Here is a 22126-nt window from a genome sequence, read left to right on the forward strand (position 1 = left end):
ATCCCAGCACTCGGGAGGCAGAGGCAGGCGGATCTCTGTGAGTTCGAGGCCAGCCTGGTCTACAAGAGCTAGTTCCAGGACAGGCACCAAAGCTACAGAGAAACCCTGTCTCGAAAAAGAAATAAAAAAAAATCTCTTTAACAGTATAATTCTATACTGATAAATCTAGTCATAATGGATAATAATAAAATTCTCATTATAATTAAAGAAAGTACTTGAAAGCTATGGTCGTTTGAATGAAAATGTCTCCATAGGCTTATAGTTGGTTCCCAGCTATTGGCACTTTGGGGGACAGTAAATCCCCACAACCATAACTGCTGGAGGGAGTAAGTCACTGGGGGTGAGATTTGAGTTTATATTCTCAACCACTCTCAGTTTCATGCCTGCAGTCACAGCCCTAAAGAAAAAAAAGAATAAAGAAAAATCAAGCTACTCAACTAGAGGAGCCAAAGAAGAGCAAAACATATCATACAACCTGAACCCTTTGGTCTCTGGCACTGAGGTCAGATGATGTGCAGCGCCATTTGCCTGGTCCTCTATGTACATCTACACTCAAGATCAGAAGAACTTTAGGAAACTATCTCTGACAACAGGACAAAATCAATAGGCTAGTGGCAGATCTCAACCTGGAACTAGGCCAGATTCCAAAATCTGATAAAACATATCTTGACTACAAGGGGCTAACAGTCTGTTAAGAAAATGAAAATGTCAGCAATGTGATAAAAACACAAAGTAGTATACAGGTGGATCTTTGGGGTTATAAAGATACAGAAAACAGAGCAAATATCTACATAGAATAAGAAATGTCTGTCAGAGACAGAGTTGTCATCAAGCCAGAAAGAGATACTTTCCAAAGTGACTCTGTTGTTACTTCTTCTGTGGAGAAATATGCTAAAGAGAATTAATTGCAGTGCCGTAAAGAATAAGATGACAAGTGTTTGCAGTAGAGCATGAACTGCTGAATGCAGACAATGACTGGCTAATGAGAAACCACAGTAAGATGTGTTTTGATCAATATCTATGCTAAAAATCAGGCAGCACTATAGCATTGTAGAGAAATTTAAAGGCATGATAGGGATAACTAAGTACAGTGATATATGTGTATAACAGATCATAGTGAAGCCCATTATTTTGTACATTAACTAAAAAAACTGAGTTAGAAAACAAAGAGGTGAGAACAAAATTTTAATCAGAGTTGAATAGATCCAAAAGTAAATGGTACCAGTGCAAAGAGATTTCAGGACATCAAGAAGAAAGAAAACTACAAAAAGAAAAGCTGGATATAATTTCCTAAGGGTACATACAAGGTGCCATGAGGCTCAACACAACATCTATTTCTGCCTGGGACAGGGGAAGTATGAGACCACAACAGCAGGCCTACATTGACAGAGTCTTTATGCAGTGGAGCTGGATCTTAGCATTTAAGACTGATGCAAATCCTCAGAGATGCATCCATTCACAAGTGAGCCAAATCATTTAAAACAGCAGATAATTTCCATATAGTAAACTCAGTAAAAAACAACATTGCTTAGTTTCATTGGTCTTTTTTAACTCACCCATAAGGCATCAGAAGGACATCTAGCATAAAGTCCAAAAGCAGCTGAACAGTCTTTGGTTTCTCAGCAAGATTAAAAGGAGAAGCTGATTTTGATGATTCAGCTGGGTATTTCATGTGAAAAAGGGTTGGTATTAAAAGATGCATTAAGCTGAAAGAAAAATTACATTTATTGAAACTACTTTATAATTCAATTTTTATACATGTGAATAACAACAAAGAACAGTTATTAAAAGTTGGCAATTATATCAGGAACTGTTCATTTATGATACCAATTATGTACAAAAATCCTAATCTAGGGAGTGGTACTGATTTCCTAATCCCAGCACCCAGTAGACAGAGGTAGGCAATATCTGTGAGTTTGAGGTGAGCCTGATCTTCAGAACAAGTTCCAGGACAGCCGGGGCTACACAGAGGCTATCTCAAAAAAAAAAAAAAAAAGGAGGAGGAGGAGGAGGAGGAGGAAAAAAAACACAAAAAAACAGAAAAAAAAGAAAGAAAATTAAGAATCTCAAAGTATTAAAGGAGCATGGTAGTGCTGTGGGAGTATGATCCTGTACACAGTAAAGATTTGTCACTTATATAGGTTTAAAAAAATGCTGATTGGCCAGTAGCTAGGCAGGAAGTATAGGCAGAGTAACCAGACTGGGAGAATTCTGGGTAGAGAAAAGGCAGCCAGATTCAGAGGAAGCAAGATTTGAATGACTCAGTGAGAAAATGTACCAAGTCCATGGATAAACATAAACAAGAATTATGGGTTCATTTAAATTGTAAAAGCAAGTTATTAATAAGCCTCAGTTAAAAGGCCAAACAGTATATAATTATGTTATAATTAATATAAGTCTCTGTGTGTTTCTTTGGGACTGAACAACTGGCTGCAAGACCAGGCAGGACAGAAACTTCTATACATGGTGGCGCACACCTTTAATCCCAGCACTCCAGAGGCAGAGGCAGGTGGATTTCTGAGTTCAAGGCCAGCCTGGTCTACAGAGCAAGTTCCAGAACAGTCAGGACTACAATAGAAACCCTGCTAGCAAGAAAGAAAAGAAAAAATTTTGAATGAAAAAAAAAAAAGAATTGAAATGATATTAAAATATTAAATTTTCAACATGGTCAAAAAAGAAAGAAAGAAAGAAAAGAAAAGAAAGTCAAAGTATTAAGAAATAATTAGCATTTAGCCAAGGTGATCCATCACTTTAAAACTTCGAGAAAATATATATATAATAGACTTGATGTTACCAAAGGGTATTTCAAATTAAATTTTAAAAATAAAGTTAAATATGTCCTTTAAATAAAAAATTAATTTTTTATTTATTTTTATTTTAGGTGCATTTGTGTTTTGCCTGCATGCATGTTTGTGTGAAGGTGTTGGATTCATTGAAACTGGAGCCACAGACAGTTGTGAACCGCCATGTGGGTGCTGAGAACTGAACCCGGGTCCTTCTGGAAGAACAGTCAATGCTCCTAACCACTGAGCCATCTCTCCAACACCCTGAAAATTTAATTACTAATTTTGTTTATAAATACCCATAGTCCTTTTCTCAGGGTTTCTGAAGTCCTAGATTTGAGCCCCAGCACCATTATCAATCAACTGATTGATCAATTAGTAAGTAAACAGAACTGGAAATATCTTTCTCATTGATGGGTCTGAGATACAGATCTTTTCCCTAAGCCAACAAGACAAATGATATCCAACTCCTTCCACTTTTCCAGCACCTATTTTAATATCATATCAAAAATACTCTACTGCTTCCAGAAGTTGCTGAGAAATGTCTTATACTTCAAGACAGAAATTTTTTGATTAAAAATTTTCCTTTTTGTTATTTAACACGTGTATAGGTACCTCGCCTATATGTATGTCTGTATACCACAAGAATAATCTAGTGCCCATAGGCAAGAAAAGGGTGCTGGATCCCCTAGAACTGGAGTTAACAAATGACTGTGAGCTACCATGTGGGTGACAGGAATTGAACCTGGGTTCTCTGAAAAAGCAGCCAGTACTCTTAACTACTGAGCCATTTCTCCAGACTCAAAATGATCTTTAACATCACATAAATTTACCACTTAAAAACAAATAACAAAAACTAAAGCAGTTAGGTTTATACATTTTTAATGTTCACATCAAGAACTTTTATAATGCTATTAATAAAATAATAACTAAAATAATAATAGAAAACTATCTTTCAGCTAAATGAGCTCGATACTTTCCATTTGCCAAATGAAATCAAATGTGACCTGTATTTAAAAGACACTCAGTTGCTGACTCTTGCAGATAAGAAATAGGTAATGAGGAAAAGCCATACCTATCCTGCTGTGGCTGAGGCTTCCCTTCCATGGCAGTAAGAAGCGTAGGGGCCAATTCACATTGTTTTTCCACTGGCAGGCGAGGGTAGCCCATCTTAACATAAATTATAGTGAAATTCTAATGCAGTAAAAGAAAAGCAAGTGAGTATGAAAGGAAAATATGATTATAAGAAGTTATAACAAAATCATGAAAAAAATCATCCTCTCCACAGACTTATTACAGCTTAGTCAAGTTACCCTGATGTATTCAGGGTAAGAAGTCAAGCACAACTTATTCAAACTGTTTGTTTTAAAGTGGGCTTTTTATACAAGAAAGGTGACTTAATTGAAAGTAGTCATATGTGTAATTACTGTCATCTGGAAGTAAAACAGCATCTAAATCTGCATTACCATCAGTCTCCCAGACTGCTGTATTAGTACTTGACGCATGTTAACAAACCCCAGGCTTCCCTTTCCCAGCTGGTCAGTTACTAAAACCATCTTTGGAAACTGCAGCAGTCTGGTTCCTCACTTCAGTTACACATCAGCAATAGATGACAGAGGAGCCAGGGAAACTCAGGGTTATCAGTAGTTCTATAACCCATGTAAAATTCCCAACCTTAGCAAACCCATGACATAAATCCATATTTATATATAAGACAGAGCTACTTGGGGCTGGAGAGATGGCTCAGTGGTTAAGAGCATTGCCTGCTCTTCCAAAGGTCCTGAGTTCAATTCCCAGCAACCACATGGTGGCTCACAACCATCTGTAATGAGGTCTGGTGCCTTCTTCTAGTCTGCAGGCATACACACAGACAGAATATTGTATACATAATAAATAAATATTTAAAAAAAAAGACAGAGCTACTCATCTGAAGGATTAGTCAGAAAAAATGAAAAGGTTTCATAAGGCCTTCTGTTTAGCACAGTTATTAGGCCTCATTGATTATATTGTCTTAAAGATATTATCCCTAATAGAACTGTCTGTCAAAAACAGGCACAACACCTCCAAAAGTTGTAACTCCTGCTAAAACAACTTATTAAATTTTGCCATATTGTTAAAAATCAAAAGAACCAGGAAAACAGTCTTCATATAATATCATTTCTTATATTTTGTTTTCATTAAATGGAATGAAGAGGAATATTTGCCAGTTTTAGGTGTACTCCACTACAGAAAGGGTATCTTTTGAATACACACATCAGAAACAGTATTGCTTGCTGTGACGTTTTGTTTGTGTTTTAACAAATTAAGCTTGCCTAAAGATCAGAGCGCAGAGCTAAGCCACTACAGGCAAGGCAGTGTTGGCTCACACCTTTAATCCTAGTACTTGGGAGTCCCACGCCTTTAATCTCAGCACTAGGAGGTGGAGACAGGAAGGGATATGACTGGACAGGAATATAAGGTGGGAGGACAACTCAGATGCAGTCTGAGATGCAATCTGAAGCAGATAGAGGAAACAGTCTGAGGACAAGACTGTCCTTTTAGTCTCAGAGTTCAGTAGAAGTAAAAGGTCTCTCTAGTGGCTGGCTGTACTGCTTCTCTGATCTCTCACTTTCACCCCCAATATCTAACTCCAGGTTTTTATTAAGAACAATCAGAATTCATGCTACATCTGGCACTCACAATTGCTTTCTCATGCTCATTGTTGTAACCCTTCTTTCTATTCAGATTTGTCTCATATACTAAGAATAAAATCACTGTTATTTACATAAAAATAAAAACTGTATGTACTTGCAATATAGCTCAGCAGAATGCTTGCCTTACACGTAAAAGGCCCTGGGTTTAATCCCTAATACCATAAAAAATTATATATATATATATATATATATTATATATATTAGAGTACCATGTGACATTTTAATATATGTATACATTATATGTTTCCATTAGCCTAAACATACCCTTAAATATCTACCATTCATTAAAGCAAACCCTTGAAAAGCCTTTTTCCCCCCCTTGATTCCTGCTGAGTTATTTTGTTGTTCCTATGTGTGTGTGTTTCTTCTCTTTTTTATTTTTTCAAGAAGAACATTCCATTCCATTGCTCAGGCTAGTCTTGACTTTCTGAGCTCAAGCAATTCTCCTGCCTCTACCTAACAAGTCAATGGGACTGCAGGTCCCACCCCACCTGGGCGCCTCTAGCTATTTGATGTCAGATATCAGACTGTTACCCATAGTCACCCTAACTAGGCAATAGCAGAGCAGAAGTTTCTGTTCTCTAACTTTGCTCCTAGTAATGAACCTTTTCCCAGCTTCTGATAACCTCTATTCTACGCTTAATTTTTAAGGACTAAAGTGTTCAGGTTCTCTATAAGTAAATACCTGGTGGTCATTTCACCAACATTTCTTTGTTCAATGTAAATTGACATTCATTACCATGTCCCTATAATGTTCTTTGAAGCAATATTACCTGTGAATCAGTACTCTGTGAAAAAACAGCATGCGATTTAAAGTAAAAATATTTCTATTAGATATGGTCTAAGAATAAAATTCTAAAGTTGCCAACATACATTGATGGCATCAACAACACAGTAAAAGGATTTACTATAAATTTTTAAAAAAGGAAAAAAAAACATTCCAAAACAAACCAATTCTCACCGTGACAAAGGAAACTGCAGCAGGGTCCTGGTACTGAACCAATAGTGTCTCTACTGGGAGTTGTATTTTGGGGCGGCTTTTTATACGTTTGTTCAGATGGACCAGCAGTTCCATTACCTAAAGCAAAGATAGAAGAAAGGAAGTTACCAATCATACTTAAAAATAAAAGTTTAATTTCTTAGACATTACTTATTTTGGTGAAAAGTAGCTACTTTATTCTTTTTAAGGACTATAAAGTTGGTATCTCAGAAAGGGATGTATCAGAACCAGAAAAACAGCATCTGAATTTCTGAGATCCCAAGAATATAAAATAGAAGATTCTACTGTTTCTAGATACACTTAGTCTGTCAAATCTACTTCTGAGAAAAAGTGGTAGAAACACTGAGTTCTGGGATTAGATGTGCTTCAAGCTGAAACCAGTTTTAGAAAAGAACAAGGGTCTCAAAGAATATGGCAAATTATATCTGGATAAAACCCAGAATGGTAAGAATTCAGAAAAGCAAGGTCTGGATTACAATAGAATTTAGCAAAACACTGAAGTACATTTCCTTTATCCTGAAAATCATTGATACCAATAAAGAATTCAAGTAAAAGTTGGGCAGTGATATCACAGGCCTTTAATCCCAGCATTCAGGAGGCAAAAGCAGGCAGATCTTTATGAGTTGGAGGACACCCTGATCTACAGAATGAATTCCAGGACAAACCCTGTCTGCAAAAAAAAAAAAATTTAAATAAAAAAATAACAACCTTCTTCCTCCTCTATTAGTGGGAAAGGAACAAAAGCAGAAATTAACACATCAACAATTCCTGTGTGTGGAAAGAAAGGAAAATATACAAGTTTATGATAAATGGCCTCGGTCTTACTCCAGTATAATATGTACTAAGAGAGAAGAAATTCAACATTTTTTAAACTCTAACCTAAGAAAGACTGAACATTTTAACTAGTCTGGAGGGCTGCTGTATCTATGATATATTATTCCTGAGACATACAATGAAGCCTCAAAGCACACATTAGTGAAAACTACAGTTTGGGTGACTAAGTATAGTGCTGATATGAATCTATTTCCTTTCAGGCCCAGCGGTGGTGGCGCACGCCTTTAATCCCAGCACTCGGGAGGCAGAGGCAGGCGGATCTCTGTAAGTTCGAGACCAGCCTGGTCTACAAGAGCTAGTTCTAGGACAGGCTCCAAAAACCACAGAGAAACCCTGTCTCGAAAAAAAAAAAATAAATAAAAATAAAAAAATTCCTTTCAAAACATATGTGCTTATTTTTGTTAGATATAAATCCAAGACTACAAGTGTTTAATCACGAAGTTATGCACACACCCAGTTTAAGCAGATACTTCCAAGTAGTTTCCAAAGTGAATAGTAATTTGTACTCCTGCCAGTAGTACATGAGCACTCCAGTTGTTCCACAGCCTTGCTAACATCAGGTATGGTCAGGCATTAACTCTTTGCTATTCTTATTTTTGGTTGTGAGCCTAGCCTTTAAAAGTTGAGTCATCTCTCCAGCACAACTTTTTGCTATTGTAGTAACTATGAACAAAAAAAAAGTTAACTAATACAGAATTCTACTTAGCAAACCTCATTTTCCTTAAAATTAATAAGTCGATACTAATTAGTACCAAAAACACCCCAAGGTTTTAGCTCTCTTTCAGCCAATTTATCCACAACTAAAAACTATATTATGTAACATCCCACTTAAGTCAAACATACATTATGAAATTGATGGTAAGGACTCAAAGTTCCACAAAGTCAACAAACAAAATCAATACAACTAACTCTGGTTATAAAATTTGAGTATAAAATTTTACACTGACTAGAGACAGTACAAAAATAAAGAAAAAGAAAGAAAATAAAAAGAATGGTTGCTTAATATGCACAAGATCCTGGGTTCAATCATCTGCATAAAAGAAAATAAAAGGCTGGAAGGTGGTGGCGCACGCCTTTAATCCCAGCACTTGGGAGGCAGAGGCAAATGGATCTCTGTGAGTTCGAGGACAATCTGGTCTACAGAATCAGCCAGGACAGCCAGCAACCAGGAATGCACAGAAGAAACCCTCTCTCAAAAGAAGAAGAAGAAAAAAGCCAACAACAACAAAAAAAACCAAATAACAAAATAAATGCTGAGGAGACTATGATATAAATGAGTTCTGTTTAAAAATAAATGTTCTATGAGTCTTATTTTATTAAGGAGGAAAAATGCATTCTGTATTTGTGCTCAATATGTATACATTTTATTAACAATACTACTCAAATGACAATTATTACACTGGTTCTAAAATTTACAAGGCATAAAGTATACGACTATATACTATGAAAGTAGATTCCTATCAAGAATCCACTCTCTAAAAGTCAAAATAACGCACAAGAAAAGTTCTATTACTGCCTTCAGAGTGATTTTTAACCCCTATTTACTTTGACTAACTTTGGATGAATTAAATTTATTCTCATAAATACAGCAAAAAATTAACATATGTAGCCATTACACAGAAGCAGTATCTGGCAGAAACCAAGTTAATTTTGAAGTTACTCATCTGTTAAGTCCCTGTTTATAAATACATTGTTAGTCATGTGACATAAGGCAAATTACTTACCTTCTCTGAGTTCCAGTTTTTTCATCTATAAAATAGGAATAATTAGAGCACCTATACCTCACAGAATTGCTAAACTGAGACACTGTCCAATAATTTTGGCTATTACTATTAATTTCAGGATCATTATTCCCATTTGTAGGACTCAAATGATAATACATCAAAGGCAAACAACAAGATTCAATGAAAAGATATGTCAAAGAGTGGTATGATATTAAAGTATACCAAGGTCCCAATGAGGAGCGGAAGGAGGAAGAAGATGAGCAAGGAAGTCAGGACCACAAGGGGTGCACCCACCCACTGAGACAGTGGAGCTGATCTATTGGGAGCTCACCAAGGCCAGCTGGACTGTGACTGAAAAAGCATGGGATAAAACTGGACTCTCTGAACATGGCGGACAATGAGGGCTGATGAGAAGCCAAGGACAATGGCACTGGGTTTTGATCCTACTTCATGTTCTGGCTTTGTGGGAGCCTAGCCAGTTTGGATGTTCACCTTCCTAGACATGGACGGAGGGGGGAGGTCCTTGGACTTTCCACAGGGCAAAGAACCCTGACTGCTCTTTGGACTGGAGAGGGAGGGGGAGAGGAATGGGGGGAGGGGGAGAAAGGTGGGAGGAGGGGGAGGGAAATGGGAGGCTGGGAGGAGGAGGAAACTCTTTTTTCCTTTTCTCAATAAAAAAAAAGAACATTTAAAAATAAAATAGTGATATTATAGTTATATATCTTTATGAAATAGTATTTCGTAAAACAAAGTATAAATTACATTAGAATAGTCTGCTTTCAAAAACTTTATTTGCTTACCTTTATTACCTTTATTCAAGGATATACTCACCATCAACCAATGATTAAACAACATTTCCCCTTCCTACACTGGCTTTCATATTCGGTTTTAGGTCAGTCCAGATGATTATCTCGATTAAAGCACCTGGCACTGATAACAAGCACGCACTGGGTAGTAAAGGCAGCTACCCCAGGCAGTTAAGCTTTTCCATCAGAAGCTGATTCTTAGACTTACCATACATCTGGAAAGGTAATTAGGATCTTAAGCGTACATTACAACAATGGAAATCTTTTTAAAAACCTCACTTCATGATATACACTCTTCACCAATTATTTCTTCACCAAATGGCCCCCAACATGCTTACCTTTTTCCGTACTCCTTCTTGAGTGCTGGACAGTTTGAGCAAAACAGGAGGAAGGAATTTAGATATAATATTTTGTAACTGTTCATCTGTTTCAGCATGGCCAAGTCGTAAAAAGACCCGTTCGAGCTGATCTATAATATAAAAAGAAAACAAGAGAACTTGACAAACCAAACATAACCAAGCCTATTTTTATAACATAATCCTATTTTCTGTACTGCAGATCCTTCAGTCAAGAATTTCAATTAGACTAGCCCTTCAATTGACTCTGACACACCAGGAAGTACTGCTTTAAAGGTCTAATAGCTAATCATGTGCTACTCTGCAACTGTCTGGGGACATTTAATCTCTAGAAAGGAGAACAGCCAAGAGTAATGAAATTCCTTCCTACATACAAAGTTACTTTGTCTTTCTGAAGGACTTAGTTATTAAGAAAGGATATTCAGGGCGGTGGTGGTGCATGCCTTTAAACCCAGCACTCGGGAGGCAGAGGCAGGCCTGGCTAGCAGAACACAACAGAAGAACTTTAACTAGATGTCAGGGACAACCTAACTGATGAGGTTTCTCCAAAGACAGAATCACTGTCTACTACTGTGTTGTAGCTGAATCAGAAAATCAGAGACAAGTTTCCCACAGGAAAGTTACAGTGAGAAAATGTTAGACAAGACTACAGGGTGTACACGTTCAGCAAAAGGTAAACAGCAATTATTAAACAAGCCACCGTGTATCTTTGACCTCTATACTAAGGACAGAGGGAAAGGTGACAGAGAGGGAACTCGCACAAATGCCAAATATCTAGCTGCAAATTACTGTCAACTTTCTGGTATTTTCAGTATTGGGGGAAAATGGTACTGTATGAGATACTTGTTCCTCAAAGTCTCTTGCAAAAAGTATCAGAGCACTAAGCAAAGTGATGCATGACTATAATCCAGCATTTAGAAGGCTGAAGTAAAAGGATCACGCTGAGTTTAAAGTCACCCTGTTCTGCATAACAAGATACTATCTCAAAAAGGCAGATGAGGATGACTCACAAGTAAAAGCTCTTGCTGTACAAAGATCCAAGTTCAAATAACCAGAACTCAGGTAAAAACCTGGACATATATAATCACGTGGCTATAACTGTAACATTGTGAATAAGCAGACACACAAGGAACACCAGGGCTTACTGATCATCAGGCTAACTCCAGGTTCGGTAAGCAAGAGCAACCCTGCCTCAAGTGAATGACGTGTAGAGTAAGAGCAACACATTCAAAACCTTCTCTGGCCTCCCTGCTATAAGGACACACATTTCTGCACACACACATAGGCATGCACACTACACACCACATACACATACACACACACACACACAAACATCACACATCACTCGTAAAAAAAATTATCAGTGGCAATGAATGAGCTGGAAATGTTCTATATCTTGATCTGGGCAACATGCACTATATCTCAATTTAAGAATAAATTTTTAAGTCTTCACTATGCAGTGATAAAAACAGAAAACACTTTCAGGTGAACTAATATAGCTACTAAAATTTACTTTAAATAATAAGTAGAATATTAGCCAATAGACAGGTGTCAGAAGTCATACAAATGAAACTCAGACTACCCACTGACTGATAATTAGCCAAGTTTTATAACAGATACTAAGAATTATTTTGTTTGCCTCAAATAATCTCTCTGTGAAGAAAGATGGGCATCTATTAGTCGAGTGAGCCCTAAAGGGACAAGAAACAGCAACACCCTTGTAGCAATGTGCAAACCCTATATCCAGCATGAATCTTGTTTCTAAATATCATTCTGTAATAAACGGTAACAGATTTCTCGGCAAAATAACAATCCCAGGGCTTAGGACAGGAAAACGATTATATTAGAAAGGTCAGTCTAAATATCTTACAGTATTAGAGATGACATGAAGCATCAAGAAGGGATAGAAATCAACTGAAAGAGCTCCTACTAGTGGATAGTAGATCAATTAATAACAGAATACAATAAATAGCACAGCACTGGATTAAAAGCCAAACTAGAAACATCTATATTGATGTTAATAAATGATTAAAGAAACTAAAAGAAAAAAGAAGCTAATCTTTCTTATGGAAAAACAAACTACTATATGTAGTATGTTCCTAAAGGAAAGTATAGCTTCATCCCCTTTTCTCTTTTCAAGGTAGCCTGGATATAGTTACTACTTACAAACAACAAAAGAAAATAGATTAACTTTACAATGGAAAAACACTCTCACCCAAGTAAAGAGAGTTAACAACAGCAGTGACATCATATAACATGTGCATGATGAGATATAACAAGACAGGCATTTTAGCGCTCTTGGGTTCATTCCCAAATCCATCATCCTAGTCTACTTGCAGTGAAACAAAAGAAGAGCCAAACCCTACTCTATAGGGTAACTGGTTGGTATTTCTCAATAATGCCAAGATCCTGAAAAGCTGGGGGTGGGAGGGCGACTAATATACTGCCCCAGAGAGGCTAGGTTATATAACTAAATGCAGCCTTGTACAGGATCCTGGAAGAACAAAAGACATCAGAAGAAAAGCTAGTAAAATCCCAAATTCGAGTTTAGTTTAAGAAATTAATAATAAAAGTAAAATAGAACAAATAATCAAAATTAGGCAGGTAAACTCTGAGAGTACTAGATCAAATGATTCTATTTAATGAATGCTCAGTATTGTAAAAGAAATTCTTTTCTTCCCCCAAGAAAGGGTTTCTTTGTGTAGCCTCGGCTGTCCTGGAACTCACAGAGATCTACCTGTTTCTGTCTCCTGAGTGCTAGGACTAAGGGAGTGCACTGCCACCTCCTGGCTGTAAAACAAATTCTTAAGAATGGTAAATTCAACCATAGCATCTGTATGCTATGAACATGTTTCATTACCATTGATTCAAAGAGAAGCTGCTTTAGACTATGCTTTAGACAGAATATAGTTAGGCAGAAAATCCAAGCAGCAATAGAGGGAAAAAGAAGGTGAAGTCAGGGAGACACCATGTAGCTGCCGAAGGAGAAAGATGCCAGAACCTTACCAGTAAGCCACACCCTCGTGGCAGTACAAAGAGTAAAAGAAATAGGTTAATTTAAGATATGAGTTAGCTAGAAATATGCCTGAGCCAATGGCCAAACAGGGTTGTAATTAATATAGTTTCTATTGCATTGTATGTTATATTGTAATTAATATAGTTTCTATGTGCTTATTTGGGTCTGTGCGGCTGGGAAACAAAAGTATAGTCTCCAGATACAATCTGGGAGTGCCAAGGAAAGAGCATATTCTTCAATACATCTCAGCTCTTGAGACAGTAAAAACTGCCCACAGACAAGCTATAATCACAGGAACACTATTCTACAAAGACAGTTAAATTTTCACAACAAATTAACATAGAAAAATCTATGCCAAAGTTTAAAAAAGGGGATATACTGTACTCATTTTTCACACACTCCTTCATAATGGAATGTGATAATACAAAGAGCACCAAACATCATACAAGGGTACTTCCAAAGCAGGCAGAGTTAGAGCTCTGTAATTCAGTGAAGCGGGATCAATGTACAACTAATCAGGCCATCTTTTAGAGACACTATGTACTTTTAAATAGAAGCTAATCAAGCTGGGTGTGACTAACACACTCCTATAATGCCAGAGTGTTGAAGGCTGAGTTAGGAGGCTAAGAAGTTCAAGGTCACCCTGTCCTACATATCAAGAATCTGTCTTAAACAGAGGAGTGGGGGTACAGAGAGATGGCTCAGAGGGAAGGTGCTTGCTGCCCAGCCTGACAACCTGAGTTGATTCCCAGGATCACAAAGTGGAAGGAGATAACTCCTGCAAGTTGTCTATTGACCTCCATACACATGATATGACATGCATCCCTAAACACACACACATAGGCTAGGACTGCACGAGGGAGAACATGCAATATTTTTCTTAAGATTGTAATCTATAGTGATATTTTATTTGTATTCTAATAAATAAAGTTTGCCTGAAGATCAGAATGCAAAGCTAAGCCACTAGAGGCCAGGAAGTAGCGGCACACACCTTCAATCCCAGGACTTGGGAGACAGAGGCAGACGGATCTCTGTGAGTTCAAGGCCACCCTGAGGTACACAAGATTGATCCAGAAATAGATCTAGGTGGTGGTGGTTCACATCTTTAATTCCAGTATTTGGGAGTCACACACCTTCAGGGGACAGGGGGCTGGGTGGAGAAAGGAATATAAAGGGGAAAGACAGGAACTCCCTGAAGTGTAGAGTCTGAAGATCATCCATTAGGTCTGAGCATTGGTAGAGGTAAAAGGTCTCTCTAGAGGCTTACTGCTGTGCTTCTCCGATCTTTAGCTTTAATTCCTATACTTGTCTCTGGGTTTGTATTGTTTGAGCTACAGTAACCCCTCTTGAGCTTTTACCTATCCACCTGGTATAACACGGAGGGGGTGGGGGAAGAACCTCAACATTTGAAAATCTCTCAATCGTGGACTTCCAGTTTTTTTGTTTTTGTTTGTTTGATTGTTTTGGTTTTTTTTTTTTTTTGAGACAGAGTTTCTCTGTCACTTTAGAGCCTGGCCTGGAGGAACTAGCTCTTGTAGACCAGGCTGGCCTCGAACTCACAGACCAGTTTGATTTTTTTTTAAAGATTTATTTATTTGATATATACGTACTCTATCTGCATGGACACCTGTGTGCCAGAAGCGGGCATCAGATCCCCTTATAGACGGCTGTGAGCCGCCATGTGGTTGCTGGGAATTGAACTCGGGACCTCTGGAAGAGCTGCCAGTGCTCTTAACCCCTGAGCCACCTCTCCAACCAGGACTTTCTGCTTTCAAGAACAATAAAAATATTGGGCTATGTGTATGGATCTATTGGTAGAAAGCCTCAGTACCACATTAAACCAAACATGTGGCACTTAGGAGGTGTCAGCAAGAAAATTTTAATTTCAAGGGTATTCTTCGCTAATTTAAGGCTAGTCGAGAGTACATGAGGTCCTGTCTCCAAGAAGGAGGAAAATGAAGGAAATTTTTTTCATTATAAATTATCTAGTCTTAAGTATTAAGACTAAGTATTAAGTATAAGTATCTAGTCTTAAGTATAGCAACAAAAATAGAAAAATATCTCAAAAGGACCTTTTCAAAACTAGGAAGAGATAAGACTATTATGTTCTGAAGATTCAAAGAGAATCTAACTCACATCCATCTTTCTTAAGCTGATATGGGAGCTGATATTCTTCAAATCATCATGGTAAGCTCTAATATATGATAAACAGAATGAGACAAGAACAAGTTCCATCTTTCTCATAATGTTCTTATTTTTCTATTCAAACTCACATTGTTTCATTTATGAAACTTACTATTTCCTTTAAATAATCAGTTAAATGTTTCGGTGGGTGGGTGAGGGGTGGGGGAAGAAAGGAAGATGGGGATAGAGAGAAATGATTAATGATTAATACTGTAAACTTGGCAGGATCTAGAGACAAAAGTCTGGGCAAATCAAAGAAGGAGCTTCTAAATTCAGTTAAATGGGTTAAAAGACTCACCCTGAATACCAGTGCTACCATTCCAAGGACTGACGTCCCAAGTTGGAAAAAAAAAGAACAAAGTGAGTTAAATATAGCCACTTACTTCTGCTTCCCAACTATAGGAGCAGTGAGATCAGATGCCTCAAATTCCTGTGTGCCTTCTTCCTTTATTAATTTGCTTTTGTTAGGCATTTTATTATAGCAACAGGAAAAGTAACTGATTCAGTGTATGTGTGTGTGTGCGCGCACGTGCACGCGCATGTGTATTGTATGCATATGCAAGCCCACAGATGTGTGGAGACTAGAAGTCAATGACAGGCATCTCCCTCCACTGTTCTCCATTTCATTTTTCACTGAATCTGAAGCTCACCAAATTCAGCAAAGCGAGCTGAGCAAACCCCAGAGATTGTATCTGCCCAGCACTGTGATTACAGCTACATGTCACCCTCTGGCATTTATGTGGACACTGGAGGATCTATCTCAGGCCTTCGTGTTTGTATAGCAAGGATTTCACTAATGGAGTTTCACATCTCCTCAGTCCAAACACTGTCTCTTGGGTAGTAGCTATATGAGCTGCCCATATGAGCATACGTGTTCTGAAATATGACTAAAAGTAAATTTGTTAGCCAGGGGGTGGTGGTGGTGCACGCCTTTAATTCCAGCACTATGGAGGCAGAGGCAGGCAGTTAGTTCTCTGTGAATTCAAGGCCAGTCTGGTTTACTTACAGAGCTAGTTCCAGAACAGCCAGGCCTACACAGAGAAAGGAGAAAAAACAGGGAGAGAGACAGACAGACAGACAGAGACAGAAACAGACAGAGACAGAAGGACCAAGCATAATGAGAGCATGTAACCTTAGTACTCAGAGGGCTGAGGTAAAAGGACGAAGCGTTCAAGGCTAACTGAATGTGCAGTAAAATCATCTCTAAAGGGTTAGGGGGAGGGAAGAGAGGAAGAAAAGAAAGGAGGCTGGGGGGGGGATGAGAAAAAGATTTGAAGGGCTACAAGTTTAGTTTACTGCCAGAGCATAGTCTTACTATGTCCAAAACCCAGGTTCAAACTATAGCATCAAAAAAGAGAAAGAAAAGAGATAAATCCTTACTATATTCAGAGTTGAAAAAAACTTGGCTACTTTTCTTACTGATGTGATTTTAACACATGACAAAAATTACCTTGAGAAGAAAGACTATTTTGTGTCCCAGCATGAGGACACAGTCCATCAGACAGGAAAGACAAGAGTATAATGCAGCTGGTCAAACTGTATCCATAGTCAGCAAACAAAGAATAAAGAAAGCTGGTATTCAGCTCATTTTCTCCTTTAAAAACAAGGTTCAAAAAAAAAAAAAAAAAAACCTTTGTATGTGTGTCCATGCACATAAAGCATAATTGCCTACAGATGCCAGAAGAGGGCATCATATCCCCTGGAGCTGATGGCTATGAGCCACCCATCACTAGCAATAGGATCCAAACTTAGTTCTCTGCAAGAACACTATGTACTCTTAAATGGCCAAGCCATTTCTTCAGCCCTCCTTTCTCATTTTTATTCAGCTCAGGACCTGAGTGCAATAATAACTCAAAAAGTATTTTAAAGATTACTAAATAAAAGGTTTATTCTACCACTTCTACAAAGGAATAAAATTTGCAAAGGATGACCTTGAAGCTAAAAAATAGAGAAAATTGCCAATATTTGCCAAATTGATGCTGAAGAAGAAAAACAGTTTACATGACAAGATTTTGAACCTTGCCAAAAACAACAATAACTAAAAGTACCATATAGTACAAAAACAGATCAGTTGGAAAATAAAGAAAATCCTTAAGAGATAAATATGTATAAGTCATCTGCCTTAGAACAAAGTTATGAATAAAATGAATAAATGAATAATTGTGATTTCAGTAAACTACACTAAAATCAATTGCACTGTAATAAGGGAAAACAAAATACAATTCCTACTTCATCACACATCAAAGAAGATGAATCATAAAGCTAAATATGAAAATCTAGAGATAGTTAGTGATGGAGTATGTGCTTATGAACAAGACCCTGGTTTCCATCCTTGGCACCACTCCCAAGAACTCTAAATATGAAAGATAAAACAATACAATTTCTAAGGGGAACAAAGAAAATATTCTCATGGAAACAGAAAATGAGAGCCTTAACACAGGAAGCTATTCGGTAGAGGAGTATGGGAAATAACACATAATCCCAGCATAACAGAGCAGAGCTTAGAAATGTAAATTTGAAAACAACTAGTCTGGAAGGAAATAACCATTATCTGACAAAATGCAAAAATCTACATCAAATATCATATTGTATACAAAACCTGGACAACACAGAAAGTACACATAGTTACTACTTCTAACCAAACTGAAGAGTCATAAAAATGGAGTGTAAAAAAAATCAACAGGAATTTTTTAGCTCCCAGTATTTCACAGCATGTATAGTATCTATGAGAAGAGAAAGTGGAGCAAGAAAGGTCATGTTGCATACAAGATCAGGGTAAAGAAGCCAAGTGATACACATGAGAGCAAAGAGTTAAAAAGGGAGTATTATTTAAAAATGTGTACAACAGCAATAAAAACCATAAGGTACTGTCCTGTACATTTTTGTGTGTCCACTTGACAAAAGATGGTCATCACAGAGGAAGGAGCCTCTCAGTTGAGGCTCAGTTGAGGAAATGCCTCCATGAGACGCAGCTGTAAGGCATTCTCTCATTAGTGATCAATGGAGGAGGGTTCAGCCCATTGTAAGTGAGAGGTGCCATCCCTGGGCTGGTGGTCCTGGAGTATGTAAGAAAGCAGGCTGAGCAAACCATGGGAAGCAAGTCAGTAAGCAGCACCCCTCCATAGCCTCTGCATCAGTTCCTCCAGGTTCCTACCCTGTTTAAGTTCCTATCCTTGACTTCCTTCACTGATGAACAGCAATGTCAAAGCAAAATACCAAATAAACCCCTTCCTCCCCAACTTGCTTTTTGGTCATGGTGTTTCATCACAACAACAGAAATCCTAAGACAGGTACCTAGAAATGAATCTAACAAAATATGTCAAAATTCTTTAATGAACTATAACTTAATTCTAAAGACCAGAATAAACAGACTAGAAACATTCAAATTTCTGTGTCAGCTGAAACAGATTAGTTGATTAAGTGATTAAAATACGCATCAGTTCCAACACTTGAAGCTGACACAAACTTCCCACAATACTTCTCAGCCAAAGCTTAGTAGGGAGGCTCTGCTCAGCAGTCAGCAGTAGGGCCAACTCCAGCTGAAACCCGGCTGCCTTGGCGTCACACTCTCAACCCTTTGCTCAACAAAAAGGTTAAACTAACCTCACTCATGTCTTACATGCACACTATGTCATGTCCCTAACAAAAAGGCCGTCAAGCACCAAAATGTCTTTTGTGCCCAGAAAAGAGAGCAAAAAATATCTGTAAACAGTAAAAATGTCTATAAATAAACCCAGTATCATAAAAATAGTAGAATATTCCACAACCAAATATTCTCTATAGACAAGAGTTCTTCATGAAAGTTGAGGAGATAATTATAAAATTCAAGTGGAATATGAATAAAAAATAATATGGACTATCAAATAACCAGAATTTCCACAAAAGTGAATGGACCTACTACATCTTAAGACTTATAATAAAGTTACTGTAGTTAAGAGTATATACAATAAAAGTATTTACAAAGGAACAAATCAGCAGACTGAAATAGAGAATATAGCAGACAACCAGAAACACATGAAATATAAAAATCACTTCCAAGTAAATTAATAACATGGATAAAATTAAGATATTTTAAACTTTAAATGCAAATCTGAAAATGAAAAATTGAAACAGTACACTCTCAAGCACAAAGCATAAGATACAAACAAGATATAAAAAATTAGTTCTAGCCGGGCGATGGTGGCGCACGCCTTTAATCCCAGCACTCGGGAGGCAGAGGCAGGCGGATCTCTGTGAGTTCGAGACCAGCCTGGTCTACAGAGCTAGTTCCAGGACAGGCTCCAAAGCCACAGAGAAACCCTGTCTCGAAAAACAAAAACAAAAAAAAAAATTAGTTCTACAAAGAAAAAAGGAGAAGAGGAATAAGTTATAAATAGCTACTATGTTTTTAAACTAAAAAAGAACTAAATATAAATACTTTAAAGAACTAAGCTGGGTATGGTAACTCAATCTGAAGACTCCAGAGCGCTGCCACAAGCCTGAGGCCAGTGTAGTGAGTTCCAAGGCCACCTGGGCTACAGTAATAGGCTGTCCCAAAAGCCAAAGACAAGGAAGGAGGGAAGGAAGGAAGGGGGGAGGAAGGAAGGAAGGAAGGAAGGGAGGGAGGGAGGGAGGGAGGGAGGGAGGGAGGAAGGGAGGAGGGGAGAGAGGGAGGGAAGGAAGAAGGGAGGGAGGAGATACGCTTCCTGTATAGCACTAAGCACAAGGACATATGCATAAAACCATTCATAGCCACAGGGTTAGTAAGAGTAAAAATAAATAAATAAAACCTAAATATCAATCAAGTGATGGATTAAATGTAGTAGGGTCACACTGTGGTAAAAACAAGTATGAGTCATATTTACATGACTATGTATTTAAACATATGTGAGTATGTATTTAAACACTACTATGTTTAAATTTCTTAAGATCCAGCAAGTCAGAAAGCAAGGCATGTACAACAGGGTACTTGTACTTACAGAAAGTTTCTAAATGAATATGTACACTGTTCATGATATATCATTATAAATACAACAGGACAAATGACTATATCTAGGCGAGTAGGGAAAAGAAGAAATACAGAAACAGGGGAAGGAAAGAACAGTAACAGGAGATTTTAATTATCTCTGTAATATTTTTTAAAGGATCTGAAGGTAGAAGAAAAAATGTCAAAACTTTATGATAGATAGAACAGACATTAGTCAATAAAGTACATTTGCTGAGCATGTACTCAGGTTTCCATCCCTAACAACTCTTCCAACAGAGAAACTCAAACCTCCATAATAATTCTCCATAATTTCTTCATAGTATTATTCTGTTATTACTTGAATTATTTTTATTTTAAAGAATTTTGTTTATAAGTGTATAAAACAAGAAATAAAATATATCAGTGATGTTTCTTTGTATTTTCAAATATTCTTCAATAAAAATAATTTTTTTATCTGAAGAGTACAGAGCAATTTAAAAAAATAAGAATTCATGTTTCAAAAATAAGGAAAGAATTTTAATTACAGAACTTTTGAAGTATCTTAAATGTAAAAAATAAGAGTATTTGGTCTAAGTTAAAGTACTAAAACCTTGAGAATAATCTTAAAGTCCCAAAGTAAACCGGTTTCTAGCTGAGTTCATGCCAACTATTATATCCATGTCAGAATAAAAAAGAAAAGGATATTTTTTTCTAACTCACGTCATTACTTATACAGAAAACACAAAAAAGAAGAATGGCAAAGTGTAGCACGAATACCCACGCTGGGCACCAGATGTAGCACAAATAATAAAAACCCAGAGATGGATATTAGGGTTCAAGCTGAATATCAGAAAAGCAAAGCAGCCAACCACTGGCTCTTACCTCTACTTCAGACCAAAATGGGCGATCCTGCCTCCACAAATCCATAATCTGAGACTGAGTGAGAGCTGTCTCCTCCTGTCTCCTCTCCAGTGCTGGTATTAAAGGTGTGCACAACCGATGCCTGGCTTGTATGGCTAACAAGTGTGGCTACTGCGGTTAAAGGTGTGTGCCACCACTGCCAGCTGTTCTGCACTCTGATCTTCAGACAAGCCTTATTTATTAAAAATAAATAATAAATAATAATATACCACTAAAGAGCCCTTTTCAGGATCACCTTCTTATTACAACACTCATCATAAAGTATGAAGAGAAGACGGGGAAGCATACTGCCTGCCATTTGTTTAACTCTATTAATTACTTCAAGAGCATAAATGTGTACCTTAACCACAGCTGGTGTCAAATATATCAAGGTAGTCTCTGATGCAACTTTCTTCAGGCATTCAGAATTGGGATTCAAGAGCCAAGTCTCATCTAACTGCCTGAAGCTATAAACACAAACTAGCAGATATGATACAGATATCTTGAGCCTATCCAATTGAGCACAAAAATCAGAGGAAGTTGGACGGAAGAAAGAATGGCATGAAGGCACAGAAAAGCTGGAAGAAGATCTAAACAATTCCTAGCCTGCAATTCTCTTGAAGTCTCTCTCAGCTCCTTAAGTACTGAGATTCACTTTAAGTGCCATTATGGCTTAAGCCAGCTTACAACTTGATCCAAACATAAATGAAGATCTTGTAAAAGAAAACAAAAACATACCTCCATAAAGTACATTTAAAAAACAAAATGTTTCCAATACCATGTCAAATCAAAAGGGAGTCCTTCCTAGGAGTAGGCCAATCTATCCATAACAAACATTCTCACTTACGTATGCCATCCTTCCCCAAAAAACATCCAAATCCCAAC

General features: G+C 37.5%; 1 protein-coding gene across 2 annotated transcripts in view; it reads right to left on the reverse strand.

Annotated features, from left to right (window-relative positions):
• Ecpas (Ecm29 proteasome adaptor and scaffold) overlaps positions 1–22126 on the reverse strand; it is a 113716-nt gene that overhangs the window by 79425 nt on the left and 12165 nt on the right. For both annotated transcript variants that reach the window (XM_005362228.2, XM_013351850.2), the window contains 4 exons: positions 10179–10309; positions 6438–6554; positions 3859–3977; positions 1557–1706 (listed from right to left, as the gene is read on the reverse strand). In XM_005362228.2, coding sequence (XP_005362285.1) covers positions 1557–1706; positions 3859–3977; positions 6438–6554; positions 10179–10309 — 517 coding nt within the window. The remainder of the gene's footprint in view (positions 1–1556; positions 1707–3858; positions 3978–6437; positions 6555–10178; positions 10310–22126) is intronic.

The sequence above is a fragment of the Microtus ochrogaster genome, linkage group LG5 (assembly GCF_000317375.1).
Source record: "Microtus ochrogaster isolate Prairie Vole_2 linkage group LG5, MicOch1.0, whole genome shotgun sequence".
NCBI classification, from domain to species: Eukaryota; Metazoa; Chordata; class Mammalia; order Rodentia; family Cricetidae; genus Microtus; species Microtus ochrogaster.